The following is a 24,522-nucleotide window of genomic DNA, read 5'->3' on the forward strand; positions in this document are numbered from 1 at the left end:
TATATCATTTAAATCAAAAGTTCTGCAAATGTTCTGTGAACCTCCGCTAGCTCTATACGCCCTGTGACTGTATAACAGTGCAATATAGTCTTGAGCTGCAAGAATATTTTAGTGTTGTATCTGTGTGTGGAGATTGTGGGGTGGGGGCGCAGGGGGGGGGGGGGGTGGCGGAGAGAGTGAGAGTATGCACTCGATTTGGTCTTAAATCGGACACTAACTTAAAGAAACAAGGTCAAGAGAGTCAACATATGACGTGATGAGAGTCTTACAATTGTATAGTTAAATTGTCAATGGTTAATATATGCAAAAATTGTCTTTATATTACCTTTCGTGACCGGTTGCCATATGATAAAACCAAACTTTTTTGGAAACATAGTCTTAATTGCTCCCTTACAAATACATCTTTGTCACTCGTCCAGGTACAATTCATGTTTTTTTACCAGATACAATGTATAGCTGTCTACATGCCTTGACGTCATTTTATCAGACGGTAGTTTTTACTTTACTTTACTTTTACTTTAGCACGGCTCACATTTATGTCTAAATTCACAAAGCAAACAAGATAACAGGATATTATCACTTTAAGAAAAATCCGATTTTTATTTATTTTGAAGAGCATGTCCTTCTGTACTCGTAGTGTACCGAAGTGTCAACATTTTTTAAGAAGTGGGTAAACAAAGTGACACAAGCGGCGCGAAAGTTTACAATCTTTATATAGCAGATTATTGGTGAACATGGACATTATTTTTATTTCATCATGTTTATTTCTGTACTAATCAGTAAGTATATAAGTTCTTTTATAATTCATTATTTTGGTATGTTAGATGACACAAAATAATCTCTGACGTGGAAAGTGACAGAATTTAGAAAGAAATTTTAAGTATTTTTTTTTTATTTTTTCGAGTATACACAGACTATTTTGTATTTTAAGCGTAATAAAGTTTCTATAGCTAAGAAAATGTAATTCGTGTAACGCAGTTTTGTATCTAGATCTAGTTCAACGAAAAATATGTTAAACTTTTTATATCATTTTAATAAAAAAAAAAACACCAAAATTTCAGAAACTGGGAACTTGCCACTGCCGAGATCATTTAGATCATATTTTCTACACCAGTACAAAAATAATCACGGTTTTATTTTGTTTTTTGCTTCGCTAGGACTTCTTTTTTATGCCTCCAACAAAGTTTTCTTTGATATACGCTTTCTTTGACATGACGTTACAGGGCTTAAAGGCACTGACCTCCAGATTGTACGACAAAAACAAAAACAAAAAAATAAAAGAGAAAATTTTAGATATCAGACATTTGTTGTTAAATTACTTAAGAAGGCTTTGAAACGTAATAACTGACAGATTATATGTTAAACACATAAGAATTGGTTGTTTTTACTATTTTTTTTCAATTCAAAATTGAAATGCCTTAATTATAAAGCTTTATATTTAATAATCATCAAGTACGTATTCCTCAGTATTGGTCAAGAACGCCTCCGTGGCGGCCCGGTTCCATTCCCGACTCGGGCATGTTTATTTTTGTTGATTTGGCATTTATTTGACAAAACTTAAATCTTAAAGAAATATCATTTTATTTTGAACAGTTATTCACGCGTGTTACGCAGTTGTTACATCGAGGACATATCAATGTAACCAGAAGAATGAGTATGACCTCTACATGTCATGTTTGAACCAATGGAGGGTAGTGCGAGATTTCAGTCTTGGACACTCCTCTTTTCTGAAGGATGTCTCACTTATAGACGAAATATGCATGTAAGTGTGTTTCATGTTTTAAAACATTTTAAAACTTTAGTGTCAAAGCTTTTCATAATTCATAGCTTCATTTCACAATGTCGGTATGGGGTATGTTCAACTACAACGTGAGTTCAAGTTTGCCCCTTAACAATTAGGGGGAAAAAAAACGTTTTGACAAAAATATTTGGTTCTCTTTAAGAATTGTAGAACAAATTTCACTCTAATTTTGAATGTATCCAATGCATTCTGCGTCAGACGAGATGGACAGTTATAGTTCCTGACAGAATATTGCAAGTGTTTTTGGATTTTATGTCCTTTTGTGCAAAGGTTTCTTTTATTGAGATAATGTGACCATGGTGAGGTACATTTACATCGCAACGTATTATCTTTGCACATCACAAAAGTTGGCTGATTCTTTGCATTGTAATCGAGTAAGTTTTAAGACGCAAACAATCTTAATAAATGAACGTTCACCAGGCAGAAAACGTTCGGCTGCGTGTTCTTCAAGTCATTACAGCTTAAGACATTTGTTTAATCATTTGATTAATGTGCAAAGTCATCATACTGAAAATTCTACTCAAATTAATAGCTCACATAAACCAAGGGTTAAGGATGAGCTGTTTGTACATGGTGGATGGCCCTGCATCAGCCGCCCGTCGTCTGGCATCCTTATTTCTACCTAAACAATTTAATTGGAAACTATATGTATACTAGTGGTTAGAATTACACCAAACGTTGCATGTAGCATCCTGATATGTTTTTCAAGGTTTTGATTGACTGGATTTTGGGGCCGCCAGAGTTTAAAATGAAAATGATCATTGAACGACTTCTTTTCGCGAACTGCATTGAACTGTATACATGCTGAATGTTTACCAATGTTGACTAGGAATTTGCATAAATTTATACGAGTTTTGATGGAAGAGTCCCGTTCAGTTGCGGTTGCCGAAGCTCAAAGATTTTAGAAAATCAATAAACACTCATTTCTGATCTTATTATCTTCCGCGCCGAGTGATGTGTCTACCACAGAGTTACAAAATTAATAAAGCCGAGTAGTGTTGTTAGGTTTTTGAGCTCTTATTTTTCATTTCGACTTGCCATTAAGGTATTCTAGTGCATACACACGTGTAAATGCATAAATGCATTAATCCTGATTGCTATTTTTGTGAAATAAAGAAGAATCCAACTGTTTATATCGGACGTGTTCGAAAATGAAGCGAAATTTGAATTCAACGGCCCAATTCAAAGTGTATACAATAAATTTGAACACTTTTACCTTTCACGGCAAACAATCAACCATCTTGGGATAATCCTGACAAGATTCAAGCATGTCTGTACTTCTACACCGACGGACTGGCCCTCCAAAGTGACATGGGTATGGTCACGTATGATGAACCTTACCAGAACAGAAAAGAACAGAACTTTATTCATAATAATATGACTTGAACGTAAGAAGTTCCTCGTCATCATAGCTATATACAGCATGCAGTAATAAACTATTTACATATACGTACAGTGAGAATGAAAATATATACATACATCAATGATAAAAATAATTGCAAATATACATGGACTAAGCGATCAAATTTATGAATTCGTACTAAATATTTCATAGACACACAGTACAGTGTAATATGTTTAAATACAAATCGTTTTCAATCATACAAATAAATTATCATTTCTCATTTTAAACGATTTATTACAAAATATAGCCAATCGATTTAAAATTTTAAAATTAGATCTGTTTAAAAGTTCTATGAATTTAAGCATACTTGGATGATTGTAATAGTAACGTGGTAAATAGCTTTTTCTTAACTCAGAATAAATTGGGCATATTTGTACAAAGTGATATTCATCTTCCAAATCGTTGTCTTCACATAAAGTACATTTTCTTTCAGATCTCAGTATATTCTATGTATACCAGTTTCAATGTTTAAATGATGAGAGGACATTCTTAATTTGTCAATACTATTTCGCAGTTTAACACAGTTCATTTTATTTAGATATTCAGATCTTCCAAATGTCATCTTAAGTTCTTTAAACAAACAAAGAGTAGATTAATTTTGTTATGCAGGTCTTGTTTACAGTTGCTGATGTACAGATCACATAATCTTGTACGTAATATTGAAATAAACATACATCATTAAAACCTGATTCTTGTAATAAATGTTTTACTTTTGAAGCCCAGTTGACCACTTATCTCTATCAGTATCATATCTAAGTGAGCTAAACACAGTTGTTAACAAACAATGAGTAATTTCAAATAATATTTAACTATTCTTTTTTGTCTAATTACAAGCAATGGGACTTTGCCGGTTTCACCAAAAAAACGCAGCGTTGCATGTTGACATTTTTACATTGAGTAACCATTTTGAAAAATTTCTGTGTACCCTTTGTAACTGTTCAGTTTTTGTAAAACCCCATACTTCACTCGAATAGTTAAGAATGGATGCTACATTGATATCAAATAGATTAAACATTATTTTGGTAGGTATTTCTAATGATCTTGTGACTGAAAATAGTGAGCTCATCGCTTTAATGCTTTTCCTGACAATGTTTTTGTGGCATTCATAAATGACCCGCCACTAGAAAAAACAATACTGAGATAATTAAAGTTCTAACAATTTCAATATCTTCCCCATCATATTTAAAAACATTTCTAGTGTCACCGTAATCTCCACCTTTTTTAAATATCATTATCTACGTTTTTGTTATATTAACTCTAAGCTTCTATTCATCACAATATGCTTCTTAATTATCCGCCTTCTGCTGTTTCTGATAAAATAACTGCATCATCAGCAAAAAGTAATAAATAAATTGAGAGTTGTTCTAAAGTGATACATGTATACACTTTGATTTTGTTTTAACTTGAATATAGTTCGATGTCATTAATGAACAAAGAAAATAACAAAGGGGACATTATCTCCCCTTGTAACAATCCTATATCACAATTGAATACATCAGATAGGTCATTTAAATGTTTAACACATAGTTTATTTATTTTATTTTGTTGGGTTTAACGTCGCACCGACACAATTTTAGGTCATATGGCGACTTTCCAGCTTTAATGGTGGAGGAAGACCCCTGGTGCCCCGACGTACATAATTTCATCACGAGCGGGCACCTGGGTAGACCCACCGACCTTCCGTAAGCCAGCTGGATGGCTTCCTCACGTGAAGAATTCTACGCCTCAAATGAGGTTTCGAACCCACATCGATGAGGGGCAAATGGTTTGAAGTCAACGACTCTAACCACTCGGCCACGGAGGCCCCACATAGTTTAACTTCATTATAAAGTGAACGTATAACATTAAACAATATACCATTAACTCCATTTCTAATGAGTTTGAACCAAAAACCATTTCTATAAATATGGTATCTAAACATATTATTTTGAGATCAATAAAACAATAGTAAAGCTTGGATCTATGTCTAAGTTGCTTTTCTATAAAAAAAAAACAAAATTTAGCAGAAATATAGCATCAATGGTACTGTAGTTTGCCTTAAAACCAAACAGTGCGTCGGTAATAACATCATTTACTAAAGACCATTTCTCAAACACCTTTTGACAAAGACTATGGAAAACACTGTTTATCAAGAATATAATTAGGTACAATTTCTAGTGGCTTAACAAGTACATATATACCTTCTTTAAAGTACTCGTAAAAATAGTATCTAAAGAACATGCTTTATCGCTGCCTAATAATTTAATAACTTGACGAATGTTGTGAATCAAAATCATTAAAAAAAAATCTGGACACACTATGTCATCTTCAATTTTAAATTCTGATGTAAACTCTTTAAAATGAGCATAAAATCGTCAATGCTTATATTTTCACCTTCATCTGTTGCCTTTTTTTAAACATTTTCCAAAAATCATGGCTTTAGGTTTGAAATTTCTAGTTTTCATTTCCTCCATTTTAAGGATATATTCTTTAGATATTTTCTTTTAGTTACCCTACAGCAGTAAATAAAATCAAATTTTCTATCATACAAAATTCGTTTATTTTAAACACTTTTATCAAAAATTAAATTGTAAAAGTCCACCACGCCGAAGAGTCGAAATACAGGGTGCTTGTTCACGACAGAGGAAAATTTGATGTAAAAACATCGATTCTGACTGTTTGTATCGCTTTAAAGAAAGGTCCTGGAATTATTTGTAGCATGCATTGTTTATACCTACGTTTAATTTATTGGTGGGTGCTAGGGTATTTATAATATATACAGTCAAAAACCGGCTGCAGAACCTCCCTTGGGGACTGAAAATGCTGGTATTTGTGAAAACATATTTTTTTCAAGACAGGTGACGTGTGACCATAGAAAGCAAGTTATATGTTTTTGGAGGCTGTCTACAGTACGGGTCTGACTGCATAAGGGAGTTCATCGGTTCTAAGACAAAGGTGAATGTACCAAGCAATATAGCAAAAACAAAACAAGATTATGTGGGATAAGGCTGTGACTTTATTGTAAATTTTGAAATGAAAATTATGGCATATTGTAAATATATAGCATGGTATATATGAAAATGATGTGAAAATATGAAAGACAAAGCTCCAGCTAAAATGCCTGGAAGCAACATAGCAGCGCGAAGGTGCAGAAAACTATGAAAATAAGCGCAGAACATACCAGAGCTAATAGGAAATTGTAGGTTCTAGTACTTCGCACTAATGAGAAACGAGACAAAGATGCTCACACCGATTTCTATGATATAAGATGATAACTATAGATTTCAACGAATGTAATGCATTTTAGATTTTAATACTAATAAGATTTACAATATGCCATACCGAAATGCACATTACGTGTGTTGAGGGCCACTCAACATTTTATGAAAATAAAATTCGCCAAAACGAGATATGCAGTGAATACACTTTTACTCAATAGGTACAGCAGCTCATTGACAAACAGTTAAAGTCTAGAGCTAGAAAATACCTTTTGCTATGACCTTAATTTTTAAGATGTATCAAAATCTATGAAACTCGCTGCATATTTTACATATTGTATATCTTTTAACGTTACAATGTCTTTCAGGTGCATGCACATATGTACATATTATCCAATAGTTCGATTACTATAAGCCAGGGTCATCATGAAATCTTTTGCTGAGGCTTCAGTCAAATGTATTATCTATTTATTTTGAACGAACATTAGACGAACGGACGGACGGACGGATAGGAAACCAATAGCCTTAAGACTTTCAACTAGAAGAGTCTTACTGCCACTAACTTGTTACGTCATAAACAGAATATGCTTGAACAGTTTCCTGTGACGTCTTCTTTGCATTCATATTATCGAAATTATTATTCATATCATTATTGTTATCATAATTATTATTATTATCAACATTATTCTCATAATTGATTCAATTCTGTTTTACACCTATTTTCGATATTTCTTGATTATTTCATTTTTCATGTCAATGCATTTTTATAACTTATTCTTTTACATGCAGGCAGTTAAGTAATGCATGCAATAGACCTAGATAAATCGGATCTAATAAAATTAACCAGGTACAGCAGTTACCTTTCAACACAAGATGCCAGACTACCCCAATAGCTGTCGAACCCAACCATGTCACGCCGCTCTTACAGCTAAACTGTTTAAAGTCATTAGGAGAATAGTCGGTTGACGACATTAGTTTTCTGCAGCCCCTTATACCAGAGATTGACCGTGTTAATGCTGGTGTTACAGTTGCTGACGTAATGGATTATCCGCATCAAAGCGTACAGGCTAGAACTGCGTCTAAAATTAATGTGTATGCATTTCATTAGCGTGTAACAAAATTGATAACCCAAATCCATATTTTAGTCATTAAGAAATACATTTATAGCTGAATATTGTTCAAAATATAACAATAATCTGTATTAATTTTAATTTTAATTTATATAAGTCCTTGTATATGATAATCTTTTGCAGAACGCAACCATGCAAAGTATTAGCAGATTCGGTTCGATTAAATTGGTTCATGGGAAATCACTCGTCGCACTCCCAAGTAGTGTGGCTTATTCCATTTAGCTCAGAATGTTTGTGTTTTTATTTGTATATAGCAACGTTCTCCATAAGTTTCGTTGTTTTGATGGATTTCTTTTTTTTAAGGTAAAATACTTTCAGAAACAGTAACCAGACTCAAGTATGAAAAGCACATTTTACCTTACTTCGAACATGTCCGCATTATATTTTTTACAATTCTGAAAGAGCTTTGTAATTTCATTACAATAAATTAATAATATAATTATGTATAAATCCGTGAATTATTTGATTTAATCATGTCGTTTTCGTGCTTTAGAAAAAATGTTTTTACGACTTAGAACTGTGACAGTCTGTTATTAATTTTCATAAGTATCACTTATCATTTACTATTATACATTACAAGAGTTGAGATCCAGGTTGCACTGCTGATGTATAAAATTGAAAATATATTTTATATTTCTTTCGAAACAAACAGCAGCTAACCAAAATGTTACATTATGAAAACATCCAATATACACGTATCTTTCTTGTCAGCCGTTAATGTTTCATGCCATGGTACGAACCCAACTGGAACGCTCTCTTGCTGGTAAAGCTAATCGCGTTAAATGGCTTATTTCTTTCCATGAAAAAAAAAAACAAACAAACGTAAGCTTACATTACCTTATTACATACCAATTTTCCTCTATGCAGTCTCTACAATCACTTCAACCATCTGACCGCCATTGCAAAACTGAAATACTGTTGAAAACGGCATAGAACCAATTAATTGTATGTCGCCCCTTTCTCATCGGATCTGTTTGGCTGTAACTAGAATATGCAACATGTTGTTTTTTTTATCATTTGAAGCAAGGTATTTAAATTTAATTTTGACAATTATTAAAACAAAAAAACATTTGTATATTTCTTTTATTTTATGGCGTAATAGTTTGTAATTTTTTAAAAAAAAAATATATTAGGCTACAAAGAAAAATTCTTTGATTCATGTTACAAAATATTTCCGTAACACGAGTATTCTAGACAATGTACGGTAGAAATGCATAAACCTCAATACACCTCGGGCGGAACCAGTACTTGCATATTGAACATATGATTTAAGTCCATAAATAATTAAGACTGAGAATAATGTATAGTAACTAACGTACTGCATTTTTCAAGCGCATGCACATGCAACCAAAAACGCTCGACCACGCCCATGTTTTACCTGTGAGTGTTTGTCAGCTCACTATACCAGTTTATTTTTATTTTTTAAACTAAAATTCACTTCAGACTGATCCGGTCAGTGATTGAATAATACCAAAACTAACTAATATATTGTTGACTGTACGACAAAACACGTGTCTCCATTCCTTTCCAGAGGATATATACAAATGCCGTGTAAACAGAAAATTCATCAATCAAAATAATAAGCGCAGACGTCTAAAGAAAATATATAATGTATACTCATCTAAATTGTGAATTCTCAAAACAGTAGCACTGCAGTTTTCCGCCGTATTCTTCTGCTATGAATTTTTGTAAACGATCTGTCCTCTACGGATTTCCGATGAAGAATGTACTTGTCACTGCACTAAATTTGCCCATGAAAAACCCGAGGGATTAAAACTTGTCAGACTAGTATTTGAACTTATACGACTATAAATACAAATGTAGGTGCGGATTAGCAGTGAGGCGTTATGTTAGGCAAGACGATACCCACCAAAATTAAAATAATTTATTTCAAAAGAGAACATAAATTTACTTAATTTTCATTGCCGAGTGCATCTGTAAAACAGTGATAATCAGTCTAGGTTGTATTTCTAATAATCTCTGACAGGTCTCCGCAAAATGGAAGTCAGTATTCGTCGGAATGTTTTAATAAAGGTCTGTTGGGAATTGTTTGGTCGCCTCTAACATATACAAGAATTAGGATAATGGCCTTTGTGACAAGGTATTTCAGCTAGTGTATATTATTATATATATATATATATTAAGTGTACGGGAATTAATTTTTGATGTTTGTTTGTTTGTTTTGGGTTTAACGCCGTTTCTCAACAGCTTTCAGTCATGTAACGGCGGGCAGTTAACCTAAACAGTGTTCCTGGATTCTGTACCAGTACAAACCTGTTCTCCGCAAGTAACTGCCAACTTCCCCACATGAATCAGTGGTGGAGGACTAATGATTTCAGACACATTGTCGTTTATCAAATAGTCACGGAGAACATACGCCCCGCCCGGGAATCGAACTCACGACCCCGCGTTCTGTAGACCAACGCGACCAACGCTCTACCTACTGAGCTAAGCGGGCGGGCTTATTATGCCAAACACCGAGCGATATTTAGATTTATGAAAATGCTTTAGCCTATTATATAGGTAACAGTGTACATTTTTGTCTAGAATGGCTTAATATTGTTCTTACATGTCAGGATAGGTGTTTGATTAAGAAATCCGTCGTTCTTATTAGCTTCGGAATGAATAATATGTCAACATCAAAGCAAATTGTTGTCTAAATAACTACTGATATATATACATAAACACACTCACACAACAATGCATTCAAATGTACGTAAGTCTGAAATCAAGACCTATCAAAAGGTAGGGGTGGACTTAGTTAAATGCCCTTATATTAGTCAAAAGAGACAAGAAAAGAAGACTGTTTGCATTGTATTGCTCTTGACGACTTATCTTCAAAATATCTCACCGATACTATACAGTATAAAGCCATTTTCATCAACTTTTAAAGTGTGAAACAGGATGCATACAGACTTAAAACGTCCTGAAACAAGTAAAAATGTCCTGGAAGGTACTTGATTTTATTCCTGACTCTTAAAAATGCTTAAAAGCCCTTGAAAATGCTTAATTTCTGTGAAGTTTTGTAATTTTTATTAAAGAGAATTCCTATAGTTTTATTTTTCTTTCATAGATTTTTTTCAAATTCACATATATGATAGGAAAATTTGTGCTGAAAACAATGAACAAATAAAAACAATGGGTCACCAGGCTTGTTTTTGTGAAAAATAATTTTAAACACACCCACCGTTGCTGAAACTGCCAGCGATTTTTCAACATTTTCATAATGTTCTGCTTTTTTATAAATACCAACCAAAATATACATTAAGACAGCACAATAAGGTTTATTCTTTTTACAGATTTTATTATATACTTACTTGATATCATATTCATATTTGTAATACTATATCCTTACAATAATTGGTACAAATAAAAAAAAATCTTGTTTCATATTCACTTTTGTTAACTTTTTTCGATGAAAAATACCCATAGTGAAGAATATTTTTTTAAATTTTGAAAAAACTGTTTTATAGAATTTTTTCCTGTTTTTCTTGTGTATAAATAATTGTATTGTGAGCATAAAAATGGCTAAAAATGTATGGGTCACCAGGCTAGATTTTATGTTAAGACCGCTTGAATACAACACCTGTTCGGACGAAAAATGGCGCGAACATGACCATATTGATTACATGTATATCTGCTAGAAGTTAAAAAAAAGTTTTAAAAATTCTTAATTCTTTCTATAATTGAATACTAAATAATCTGAAAGGTGATATTGTCTTATCAGTACTAAGTCTTACATTATATGAACAACTGTCTTTGTGCTAAAATGCGATGTGAAAACACAACCACAAGATACCTGTCAGGCAGGATACTTGTCAATACAACATAAACCAGTATCAACATTTGATTACTGATAAAACTTAACAAAAATGTTATTTCATTCAAGATTCCTCTTTTTTTAAGATTGTCTGTCACATGTTTCAACAAATGTTGACTTCACTTCAGTTTTCCATAGAAAGTGTCGGCAAAGATGCGCATAAAAAACTATGGGAATTCCCTTTAAATGCTTGAAGAAACTATGAAAAAAAAAAAAAAGAAAACTTGTAAATCTGGTGACAGTAAATTTTTAATGGTGAAATACATTATTTGTTTGTTTCTTTTTTGGTTTAACGCCTTTTTTCAACAGTATTTCAATTATGTAACGGCTGGCAGTTAACCTAACCAGTGTTCTTGGATTCAGTACCAGTACAGATCCGTTCTCCGCAAGTAACACATGAATCAGAGGTGGAGGACGATTGATTCCAGACACAATGTTCTTTATCAAATCGTCCGTGACGGAGAACTGCGTTCTCCCTTCTAAGCTAAACGGACGGGCTTTACATTATTTGTACCACGGTCAAATTAACATGAAGGCTAATAGACATTTATTGTTGTGTAAATTGTGTTAAAACAAATCAAAATTGGAAACATGGCTGAGACTGTAGTACAATCACACAGAAAACAAGAGCTGTCGGAGGACAGCAACGCTCGACTATTCAACAGTCTTGTCAATTGAATGAATATTAATGTCGAAAAAGGGGCATGGACAATTGTACGAAGTTTCAATCAATTCCCACTTGCTTACATAAAAAAACTTAACCAAAAACAGCTTACATACAAAAACTTAACCAAAAACAGCTAAGAAAAAGGGGCATAATTTTGTAAAAAAGCAAAATAGAGTTATGGAACCTATGCACTGCATGTCAGAACATGACAGTGATCAAGTGTGTGAAGTTTCAATCCATTCCCAAAAGTGGTTACTGAGATACCAACTTACATAAAAAAACTTTACCAAATCGGGACGCCAACGCGTACGCCGAGGCAGACGCGGACGCCGAAGCATGGGTGAGTCCAGTATCTCTACCTATTCTACGAACAGTCGAGCTAAAAATGAAAGACATGTTGGAAGCGTTTCGTCGGCTGAAAATAATTTAAATGTAGAATCTTTTACTGTTTCGCTCGATTATTAATCCTTGAAAACAGATGAAAAGTAGTCCTGGAATGTAAGGGGAAAATCCTTAAAAAGTCCTGAATGGTCTGCAATAACTCTGCTGAAATTTTGACTTCAAAACAATATATTTGTATTCAATTCAGTTTAGGTTGTATTGTTCAGCTGTTCAAAACTATTTTGAAACAAACTGCTTAACGGTCACCTAGATTTCTTTTATAATTTTCTGCATTAGTTTACATTGAACCTATGATCTCAAATGTTACGCAAAAAAGTATAATAAGTAAAAGAAGTCCATTAAAAAGCTATTATTAATTTACCGATAAATAATTTATTCTAATGTGCTCGTCAAAGCTTTTTATTGCGACCAAGAAAGAGCGCTTCTATATTTTATCTACTGTTTAGATTAAGGGCATATTAGAATCGAAATAATTTATAGCAAAAGAGTGTTTTAACACTGTTTATACACTCGGGTGGTAATACGTCGTACAAATAATTTCACTCGGGCTGCGCCCTCGTGCTATTATTACGCCCGACGTATAACCACCCATCGTGCATAAATAAGTGTTAAAGCACTCTTTTGCTATAAATTATTTCTTAAATAATAAATATTTATTGTATCGTTTAAGCTATAAGAAAATGTATATATATTTAGCAGAATTGATGTCTTAGTACAGACGTATTTTGGGGGTATTTAGCATAGCCTGGGGTGTTTATCTCGTCTCCATCCGGTGTATTCGTAAACAGTGCAATAAAGGGTCCATAAAACATCAGGCGTAAAAACCTTACAGTCAATATGCAGTAATTGTCAAAATTGAAATTTTCATGGCGATAAATACATAATTTTACAACATTACGCATCACAGCAAAAAAAAAAAACAACAAAAAAACAAAAGGCTTTCAGAAAAGGAATAAAAAAATAAAAGAATTGTTTTTGTGTGACGTTTTATATATATCCTTTACCACTAAAAGGTGGCATTTTTTATTTTTATATGTTCGGCCTATACATTCAACGAAACTTACAACTTAACCCAGCATATACTTCGCGACGAAAATCGGTAGGTTTGATTCCCTATTAAACAACACGTAAAATTGTACAAATTATTCTGCTGTAATGCACAATGGTACAATGTCGGTATCTAGCAAAGTCCATATTTTTTCCCTATTAAAATTCAATTAATTACAGTAGCTTAAATATATAAAAGATGTGTTATACTCTGCTTTAATTTGCATACTTCAACAATTCTAACCAGGATGCGCTGTTTTAGCGTGAAAAAATGCCAGTTACGCCTGCAGATTTATCGATATTTTAGTGTAAAGGAAAACAACTACAACAACGCACAAGGCAAAAAATCAATACCGACAAGAGTTGCGGGTCTCGTATATCTTATCTATTCCCTTATTAATAAAATGTGTGTAAGTCGATCCCTTGGAAGCATAGAATGCAACCAAGCAGAATAATAGCAGATCGGTTTGATTGAGTCTGTTCATAAGAGGTAATGGAAATTGCAACATTCCTCATGCCCACTAGCACCAGCTTAAGACTATTACACATGTATCGAATGTGTCCATGGTCCAAAAGGACTAGAAAATATAACAACACTGAAGTTCATCGTCAACATGAAATGAGATGTACATGTTTGGATTTTAAGAAATCTGTCTAGGACAACGTTAAATGTTTTACCTTCGTATATGGGGAAATAATTGGTGGTCTTTAACCTACAATGACAGCAGCTCGGGGTTCTCTAGACGGCAGTATGCCAAAATACAATTAATTGCGACAGGATGCATGTTTATATAATTTATGTAATACTTCAAAATGTTTTCAGATTCCCTTCTTACTTTGATGCCTTGCTGTTAATATTTGTGTACAATCTTTTAATTTGCACTGACTGCGCGTCTGTTAATAATATAAACAATAGACGTAACGGTGTATGTGGCATACTGTATTTGTTATACAAGACATGACTTATTGCATTGAGAACAGATAATTCTTTTTTTCTCACCTTATTGATCTTTTAACAGTATTACTACACTACAAGTAGCCTCTTAATTAGCATTTAAAAAATGTCATATATTTTAAATTTCTTTGCTAAATAAACTACTCGACAATTGTGTTTAATGAATTATATGAAATGACGTTTATTTTAATTAAATCTTTATAATGGAAAAGGGATAATATTTGACATTAACCGTAAATTCAAAAAGTACACTCATTACTGCAATAACGCAATCCGATATCACCAAGACGCAAGATATCGACGGTTTTCCATCAAATTTTCCTCAGTCGTAAACGGCATCCTGTATTTTGACTCCTCGGCGTGGTTGACAACATTTAAAAATCCCTCAGCGGTAAAGTTTTTCATATGTGTCCATACCCGGGTCACTCTGGAGGACCAGACTCGGTGTAGAAGTACGTACAGACTTGAAACTTGTCAGGATTATCCTCTAGATATATATATGGTCAGTAGACAGGACAGTGTAGCAAAATAACAAATATTTAAACAAGTAAATACTGTATGTAATAAAATCTGTAAAAAAGATTCGTAAACGTAATGGCATGTCTGTCTGAGTCTGACAAGATAATATGGTCAGTAGACAAAATAACACAAATAGACAAGACAGTATAACATTCACACTAATGTAAACACATGTATAACAAAGCTTCACATGACAAGATATCATGATAGTCTTCTTATATCCGAGCTGCGATGACCTAATTGATAAATAATCGGAAGAGAGATAGAAGGTTCGAGCTCTGATTGTCAGAGGTGGATCTTGTTACTGAAGAGAGACCGACTGGCGAGCCGTGAGCTAAATAGATAATGGTTACCGTGGTGCCTGGCATTAAAAAGTAGGAATTGGGAAGTAATGTTGTTCAATGTATGTAGGTGTCTCATAAGCCAATATAGCTGGTCCTTTAAGTAGGGGTGACATTAAAATAAACAAACATTCTACTTTACTTTATTTATATCCACAGCATGCCTGAAAGCCTTACAGTAGAGGAGATGGATACATGTGTGACTTATGCTGTTTCTCCATTTTGTGAAAAGATCATTGCACACTGGAATGGGCTTAAACAGTTCCTCAGTTATTTATGTAAACACAGAGATGGTATGCATTTTACACGTCTTTCTGCATTTCTTGACATATATTAGCTATGTTCATACCGCTGAATAGAACAGCCTATTAGTACCAATTTCCAAGTCGCACAAACTATTTCCATTTTTTTCTCTTCTTTCCCCATAATGTGGTTCTTTAGAGATGTTTTTAATAAATAGAAAGTTATTTTTCAATGTAAAAATGTATCACAAAGTGCAAGAGCACTTGTCTAACCAGGCTGACGTCGCCACGTTACGATGCTCAGCGGTCAATACAAATAAACGCAATTTCAAATGTAATCTGTATAAATTACACAAAATATGTTACTAATTTCAGCTTTTGAAGGGAAGTATGCTCGATGCAGAACTAATGTTGGTTTTCAGTCAGCCTACGAACAGTGTTTGTCAACAAATGTACAACAAATAAGTGCATTTAAGGACAACTGCAGGTACACTTTTGTTTAGAGATATAAGATTGGATGGGATATTATAAGACCATGCAAAAAATATCACTGACAACTGAATTAAAGACGCTTATTCTTTTCATTTTTCGTTTGTTTTTTAAGTCCCAACAACATCTTAATATGATCGCATTCCAGCTTTACTGGTAGGGAAGTATTTATTATTTCAGGCACAAAGGTCGTTGTTACCTGGGTAAGACCACAGACTCTCCGCAATACTGCTGAATAGTTATTTCGTATAAGATAACAAGTAGCGGAGGACACTTGGTGCGACCTTGTATGTTTGATCAGAGGCCTATGAGAAAAACAATGCCTTCGAACGTGTACTTTTAGCATATGTAAATGTTGAGTTCTGCTCAACCCGGGACTAGAGGGCGTGGACGGTAGCATGCATTTCCACTACCGTCCATGAACAGGCTCAAACAAACCGAGCCTGCAACATTTTCTTTTTTGTCGTGTTGAGCGGCCTGTGGAGTTTCCACTTTTTTTTATGCTACTTAATGTACAAAAGTCAAGACCAAGCTTAATGTCCAAACAAGGTTTATATATAGTTCCTTTTATCTAAAGTGAGTGTTGAAATATTTCATACAAACTACAAACGCTACTTTTAATTTTCAAAAGTAATTTAAGCTTGTTTTATTGCTTGGTTTTACCAGGGCGTACAGACAGTTGGAAAGATGCTTAAAGAACGCTCTGGCGGAATATTGTTCGAAGAGAGCAGCTGAATTCTTCAATTTGGCCTTTTCTACAAGGGATGACCCTCTGAAAGCATACAGCTGCAAACAAGGTATGGCAATACGCATTTTGTATCATTAATATCGCCAACAGATTGAAAATCATATTGTTCCATATCATACTGGCTGGCCATAGAAATGTCGTGTACCAACTAGTCAAGATGACTTGCAGAATCGATGATCTATTTGCGCCGTTCCGGTCCACGTATTCTAAATTTGTTGGAGGATATTTATGCATTTTGGGTTGAATAGTCGTTTCATCTAGACGATGTCAAGAACTCGTGCCGAAACAATGTCAAGGTCACAGTTGGATGTCAAATGTTAGTCTTTATTTTCTAGCTCCCTAGGTTGTCATTTATAAAACTTAGATTAATTGTTCATCTGAAGAGCCCTTGTATTTACTACTTTTTGGTCAATGTCACAACTAAACGTTTGATCCATATCTTCCAAGATTTGAAAAGACATTTATGTAGCTTTGATAATTAGTCGAGATGTAGAACTCGTTTTCCGATTGCACCGGCTCACGGTCTAGCCACAACTAAAGGTCGAATGTTAAGCTTTGGATTTCTGTCCGGTCCATATGTTCTAAACCCCTCAAAGGATATTTATGAAACTTAAGCTGAATATTCCATTCATCAAGACGACAAATAGAACCAAATATTCAATTATGCCCAACCAAGGTCAAGGTCTCAACTGAAGATCAAACATTTAAGCTTTAGATGCCGTGTCTAGTCCATTTAGGCACAGTGACGGATATTTATTAAATTTGAAATGAATGAATGTCTCATGAAAATTCATATTACAGTTGCAAGAGCCCAGGTTCAAATTTACTTCTGAAGGCCAAGCTTGGCGCCATTCAACTTACAGATTCATATTAGATGGGAAAATACCAATTCAACGTATTTACTTGTTTCTTATATGATCCATTAAGTTCTCATTTCGATTTTTTAAAATAGTTTTTCTCTGACACCGGTCATTTAGCAGCAACTTCCGGAAATGATACTCGAGATAGGGATTCACAGATGCAGACTTAATTACATTACCTTATTGTCTAAGTAGATATGAATAACTGCGCACGATTTGGATTGTATTAACACGTCTGAACGTTTGTAAACACTTTTTGCAGAAGAAGAAATCGTCCCTGAATACATGTTCGGCATAAAGAGCGGTGGCAGCAGTGCTGATGATAAACAGAAAAACGAAAAACATTCGACAGACCACTCTCCAAGTGATAGTCACAATGCCGAAGTTGCAGAAGAAAATCTTGCAGTTAATAAATCAAATGGCAGTAACATAATGCGTGCCAATCCGTACTTTCTCCTGTTTTTGTACTTGTTAAGACTTTTTCAATAAGGAACTGAAAGAAAATTGAATTCTAAAAGGATTGTATTCTTTTAAAACATTTTGCGAGCGATCTACTCGGTCAGTTATCCGCCATATTGTGTTCAATGTCATTTGACTATTTGATATGTTATTTAAGAATATACTCTTTCATTGTGCAATTCATGTACGTGTATATACTTTCCGTATAAAATGTCCATTTGTAACAATTTGAGTCTTAAGCTACAGTTGAATCGGAGCTCTAAGATCTCCATGATTCTAGGTCATCATGCCTCGCGCGACTGTGTGTCAAAGGTCGATCTACATGTATCTTTTAGTACTCCACCCGAGTAGACGGGTATTTCAAAACTCAACAAGCTTTGTTATTTGAATTTCGAGTAGAGACACGACCCGAGAACGACGCTTATATCAAACTTCAACCTTCTCAAATAACTTTGTTCGAATTTCGAGTACCGACCCTACCTGAGAATCACAATCATTTCAAAAACACACTTTACAACCCGAATGTAAGTTAAACACTGACGATAGGTAAACTTGACGTCAAAAAAGTTTTTCGTCAAGCACTGATACCAGTTAAGAATGACGTTTCATATATATTAGAGTGCATTTGTAAAGGCTGTAGGTATGTTATTACACTTTAAATTCTACTACACTTCAAAAACAGTTACGTGCAGAAAGTAAGGTCTTTTACATTAAGTTGAATTTGAATTTGTAGTTGTTAAGTGAACAGTTATTATTAGAATAGCGTCAAGTGTTAATTGTCTAGCCTCTTGACACATCTTATAGGGTTAGTAGACTGACTTCTGCCAGCGCATGTTTTGTCCATTGTTATATTTCATGCTTTCTTATTTATTACTCATAACATACTTTACAGTTCTTATGTAGCAATTATCGGATAATCTTGTTAAGTTCATTCACTGTTCTTTTTTCTTCTTCTGCACTATATAATATTTTTCATTGTTTATACCAGTTCCAAAAGATATAAAATTAAAACAGTTTTCCTGAAAAAAATATACGTTGAATCACGGCGTGATATTTACATTCGCCCTATTCTTTTCCATTTTGACGTTCATTTCGTATAAACAGCGAAAGGAAAGGCGCGAAAGTTACATCATCTCTGCTTAGTGATAACGGGCCGCTATTTTTACGATGTCCGCGTACTGTAGTATAGTCAAGGAGAACGTTCCTTAGATGACGTCCCAGTTATTCCGCTAGTCTGGAGAACAGAATGGCCGGGAAGCTGATTTTAATGTTAAATACAACAAAATCTGTGCAATTTATAATAGTATCTTGTTTACAAATGGAAAGGAAATATAATGTAAATATAAGAAATGATAGATTTTTTTCGGTGTTCATGTGAAATAAACGACAGAATAGGATCGGCAAAATTAAAATTACTTGTTTAAATAGGTATGTTATGCATTTTATAGTTAAAAACACCGTGAAAATGATTTATTATTGGAAAAATGACATAAAAACTACGCATACCCGTACTTTGAATTTCATTCATCTACTAAATAAATTCATGTATATGATCCTACATAATGCATCTAGATTTTTTTTTCTGTTCTGGCGGTCTGAATTTTACAACTTCTCTGTTTTGAAAGAAAATGAATATGTGAAAATAGGTCTATTTGTTGGGGCTACTCCCACCACTCTTTTCTGAGCTGTACACGAGGTTCGTTCAAAGTTCAGGCTGATTTGTAGTTTTAAAAAAGCGCTGTTCCTAATTGACGCCGATACTCAAACGTACGTGGTCAATTAAGAATTCTAACATGGCTCGATTTGGTTTCCAGTTGAATAAAGAAGGAAATCAAGCTCTGTATATTCTGCGATAAACAACGGTTGACGCGCGGACCGGTAAGAGAGTATTATGACGTCAAATTGCATATGGCATCCGATACATTACTTCTCGGACAAATGAATTCCAGCATAATATTTATTAAAATATGTCAATGAGCATGTCAGAATGAAAACAATCAAGGCCTTCTTGTGGTTTATCGTCCAATATACCACGGTTCATCGTTCAGATGCTTCAGTATTTAACCACTTGGGCTAACGCTCTCGTGATTCAATTCCTACGCATCTGAACTCTGAACCGTGGTAAATTAGACTATAAACCATTCGAAGGCACAACTTTGATACTTCTTTGTCAAAAACAAATTAATCGGGTCGTGTTAGAATACTACTTCACGCTCGCGGTGCGTTGATAAATTGCAGTCGCCTCACAGTCAAATATAGGAAATGGGACAGATTTACTGATGCCGTGTCGTTTGAGCTGTCAGTCAATGGCTCCTTCTGAAAATGTATGGAGCTACGATGACGTAATCCAGGTAGAAAAGCTGATCAAAAATAAATGCTTAAAAGATTTTCGTTGCACTCTGTTATTGCTGTCGTGAAATTAGGGCAGTTTATAATGAAAGTTTGTTTGTATATGCCTTTTCTGTTCATCAGCAGTTTTTTCCATAAAAAGGTAGCAGTAAGTTTTTATTATAAGCAAAGTTATGACAAATTTAATATTAAATCCAGTTAAGTCTGATTCAGCAGAAAAATGGGCGTAGATCTTTTTTCTTAAGAATTTTGCGTACGTTTCATTTTGGACCTGTTTTGTTGTATTCATATTTTATTGTTATTTTTGTATATACTTTTAAGTTACGGGTATACAGTATTGCTAATGATTGTAATTTTTTTTTCAAAAAAAACTTTGTTATGTTGATTATGTAAATAAAAAAATAAATGTTATTGCTTTTTAAGCTCACCTGAGCCAAAGGCTCACGGTGAGCTATTGTGATCGCTCACCGTCCGGCGTCCGTCCACACTTTACTTTAAACAACATCTCCTCCTAAATCACCAAGCCAGTTTTGATGAAACTTCACAGGGATGATCCTTGGATGGTCTTCTTTAAAAATTATTCAAATAATTGAATTCCATACAGAACTCTGGTTGCCATGGCAACCGAAGGGAAAAACTTCAAAAATCTTCTTGTCCAAAACCACAAGGCCTAGGGCTTTGATATTTGGTATGTAACATCATCTAGTGGGCCTCTACCAAGATTGTTCAAATTATACCCCTAGGGTCAAATATGGCTCACACCGGGGGTCACATGGTTTATATAGACTTATATAGGGAACAACTTTGAAAATCTTCTTGTCCAAAACCATAAGGCCTAGGGCTTTGATATTTAGTATGTAGCATCACCTGGAGGGCCTCTACCAAGATTGTTCAAATGATTCCCCTAGAGTATAATATGGCCCCGCCCTGGGGGTCACATTGTTTCTATAGACTTATATAGGGAAAAACTTTGAAAATCTTCTTGTCAAAAACAAAAGGGCTTAGGGCTTTGATATTTGGTATGTAGCACCATATAGTAGGCCTCTACCAAGATTGTTCAAATGATCCCCCTAGGGTGAAATATGGCCCCGTCCAAGGGGGTCACATGGTTTATATAAACTTGTATAGGAAAAAACTTTAAAAATCTTCTTGTCTGAAACAACAAGACCTAGGCTTTTGATGTTTAGTATGTAGCATTGCCTTGTGGTTCCCTACCAAGATTTTTCAAATTATTACCCTGGGGTGAAAAGAGGCCCTGCCACGGGGGTCCCTAGTTTTACATAGACATATATAGGAAAAAAACGTTAAAAATCTTCTTGTCTGAAATTGCAAAGCATAGGCTTTAGATATTTGGTATGTTGCATTGCCTAGTGGTCCTCTACCAAGATTATTCAAATTATGCCCCCGAGTTGAAAAGAGGCCCACCCAGGGGGTCCCAAGTTTTACATAGACTTACATAGGAAAAACTTTAAAAAGTTTCTTGCCTGAAACTGCAAGACCTATGCTTTTGATATTTGGTATGTTGCATTGCCTAGTGGTCTACTACCAAAATTGTTCAAATTATGCCCCCCTGGGGTGCAAGAGGCCCTGCCCTGGGGTCCCAAGTTTTACATATACTTATATAGGGAAAACTTTAAAAATCTTCTTGTCTGAAAGTTCAAAGCCAATGCCTTTGATATTTTGTATGTATCATTGCCTAGTTGATCTCTAACAAGATTGTTCGAATTATGCACCTGGGGTGAAAAGAGGCCCCGCCCCAGGGGTCACTTGATATATGAGTTATATAGGAAAAATACTTCAAAAATTATCAGATCATATTTCCTAGATTTACCGGATGACCCCAAGTGATAAGGGGTCACCCGACTGTGACCTTGACCTACTGACCTACTTTCTTGTTTTTTAAGATACAGCCTTGAAATTTGGATGACATATACAGTTTTACACACCAATCTTTAAACTGACTTTCAGTGACCATGAATATGACCTACTGACCTACTTTCTTGTTTTTAAGCTTTAGCAAAGAAATTTGTTCAAGCAAGCAACTTAACTCAGGTGAGCGATATAGGGCCATCATGGCCCTCTTGTTTCTGCTTGCATGTAAAAAGTCTAGAGTTGGTGTAGTCCAAAGATGAAAAGTCGCTATTTTACATGAATTTTTAATCTGTTTCTTTCTTACAAATTTGTAAAAAAAACTATCAAATAAAGCATTAAATATGAGTGGGTTGCGTTTATGTCTTGTATTTAGGACTCAAACACATTCAATTGTAATATCCATGTTCACAGAACGACTCAACCCCTCTTCGAAACGAAATACCATACTCAGACTATTATGGACGTAAACATGATACTATTGACACAAATGCGAAGAGAACAGCAGGCCACCGCCTTTGAACAATCAGTTCAGGAGTTAAATCAGGTGAAGTGTGCACGAATCCCCGCCATGAGACTGTACAAAAAAGAGATTATTCGTAGTCAATCGTAGGTTTAATGTTAATCAGTTCATAAAGCTCACTGGAACTGATCTACTTTGATTCATTTTTATTCATCACTTTTATAAATAGAGATAATCTTCTATTCATTTGATGTTGCCAATTCTCTACATATTTCCCTACTAGTAAAGGCGTACAGAAATGCTAGCAAAACATAAAAACGTAATGTAGGCCAACTTTTTATCTGGCCTTCCTGGTACAACTTTATTTGCTGCATTATATGTGTCATTTTCATTTCAGCAGTTATATTTGGTGTCCCATATCTTTGCTTCAGTGTATGAAATGAAGATTCATTTTAACATCTTCTGCCTTGAACACAGTCTTAAGTAATACATCTAACTCTTTATACATTCAAACCTATATGTTGTATTGTCAAATACTGATGTATTGTCAAATACTGATTAAACTTTCATTTCGTTATTTAGCAAATGCTTGTGGTACGTCTTCAGTAATGTGGTGTTTCGAAGATTTGTCTTGTTTGAATAAGGAAGTATCACAATAAAAGAAATAAATGCGTAGTGATTTTTACAATTTCGTAGGTATCACTTTAGGCCCAGTGTCCAATTAATTTACCTTTTTTCGCAGTATTGAACAAAATCTTTACCTTCAACAAAGCTGCAACCTCTTTAGCATTGCCTAGTGAAAAAATCCACAGTGATTTTGGTACATATATCTGTATTTTCTTATCTGTTGAGATATAGGATCTTTTGCTGGAAAAAAAACTTTCTCTCATAACAATTGCTCTAAAGTTTTGTTCATCTCTAGCATAAATTGAAAAATTGTTTCTTGTTTATTTGGCAAGTTTTTTTTTTATTTTGCATAACACATTCCATGTTAACCATTACCTTACATGTATTGGTAGATTGTCAGGAACTGTTTAAAATATGCTTTGAATTTCTTCTGTTTAGTGGACAACTTGTCCTGGCTTCATTTGATATCATTGGTGAATTCTTATATTGTTTCAACAAGAAATCTGTTTGTGCTTCATTTATATAATATTTCATAACCTGTATGGTGGTAGTTATACACTGTTATTACTTTGTTATATATAATACTAAGTTTATATTTGTATAAATTATGTTTTCAATATAATATGGCAAAGTCAAGAGGCAAAATCTGCAAAGACTGCCAAGTCAGATATGGCGTTGATCCCGACTAAGAAGATTGAATGAAAATGATATTTGTGTTTTACCTTCAATATTAAAAGCAAAGGTTTGTGAGGGTTATCTGTTTTGTGATAAATGTTATGGGAGCCAAGCTTCCTCCTTACCTAACTCCATCTTAAGGGAACGGCAATCCAATAATAATGCCAGCACTTCAGAACTAGATCCACCATCACCCCCTTCCTCTATGAAGTGCCTTGTGTGTTAAAAAGACAGATCCGTAAAACACATAATGACCGAAACATAAGTCTAGAAATGTTGTATTATATGCCCTTCTCAAATTTACTCATTTGAAAAAGCGATATCATAAGAGTCATTATCACTTTTGCGGGTCAATATCGCTTTTTGCGGACCCGCGCGTGCACCCCTTTCGACCAATTAAATCAGCACATTTGAGAAGGGTATATAATATTACTTATTATTTAGGTTTTGAACATCA

The 24,522-nt window shown here is 34.3% G+C and overlaps 1 protein-coding gene across 1 annotated transcript; it reads left to right on the top strand.

Annotated features, from left to right (window-relative positions):
- The first annotated feature begins 621 nt into the window (after positions 1-621).
- LOC123536038 (uncharacterized) lies at positions 622-22,648 on the top strand. Its single transcript, XM_045318819.2, has 6 exons — positions 622-779; positions 1,594-1,762; positions 15,444-15,577; positions 15,902-16,013; positions 16,682-16,812; positions 17,886-22,648. The coding sequence occupies exons 1-6, from the start codon at positions 758-760 to the stop codon at positions 18,110-18,112; spliced, it is 795 nt and encodes a 264-aa protein (XP_045174754.2). The 5' UTR covers positions 622-757; the 3' UTR covers positions 18,113-22,648.
- The last annotated feature ends 1,874 nt before the right edge of the window (positions 22,649-24,522 follow it).

Source organism: Mercenaria mercenaria, chromosome 17 (assembly GCF_021730395.1).
Source record: "Mercenaria mercenaria strain notata chromosome 17, MADL_Memer_1, whole genome shotgun sequence".
In the NCBI taxonomy this organism is placed as follows: Eukaryota; Metazoa; Mollusca; class Bivalvia; order Venerida; family Veneridae; genus Mercenaria; species Mercenaria mercenaria.

Coding starts and splice junctions, on each gene's coding strand:
- LOC123536038 (XM_045318819.2), top strand. CDS start 758: ATGTTTATTTCTGTACTAATCA. Junction 1,763..15,443: donor CTTATAGACGAAATATGCAT/GTAAGTGTGTTT, acceptor TTATATCCACAG/CATGCCTGAAAGCCTTACAG. Junction 15,578..15,901: donor TTTATGTAAACACAGAGATG/GTATGCATTTTA, acceptor TACTAATTTCAG/CTTTTGAAGGGAAGTATGCT.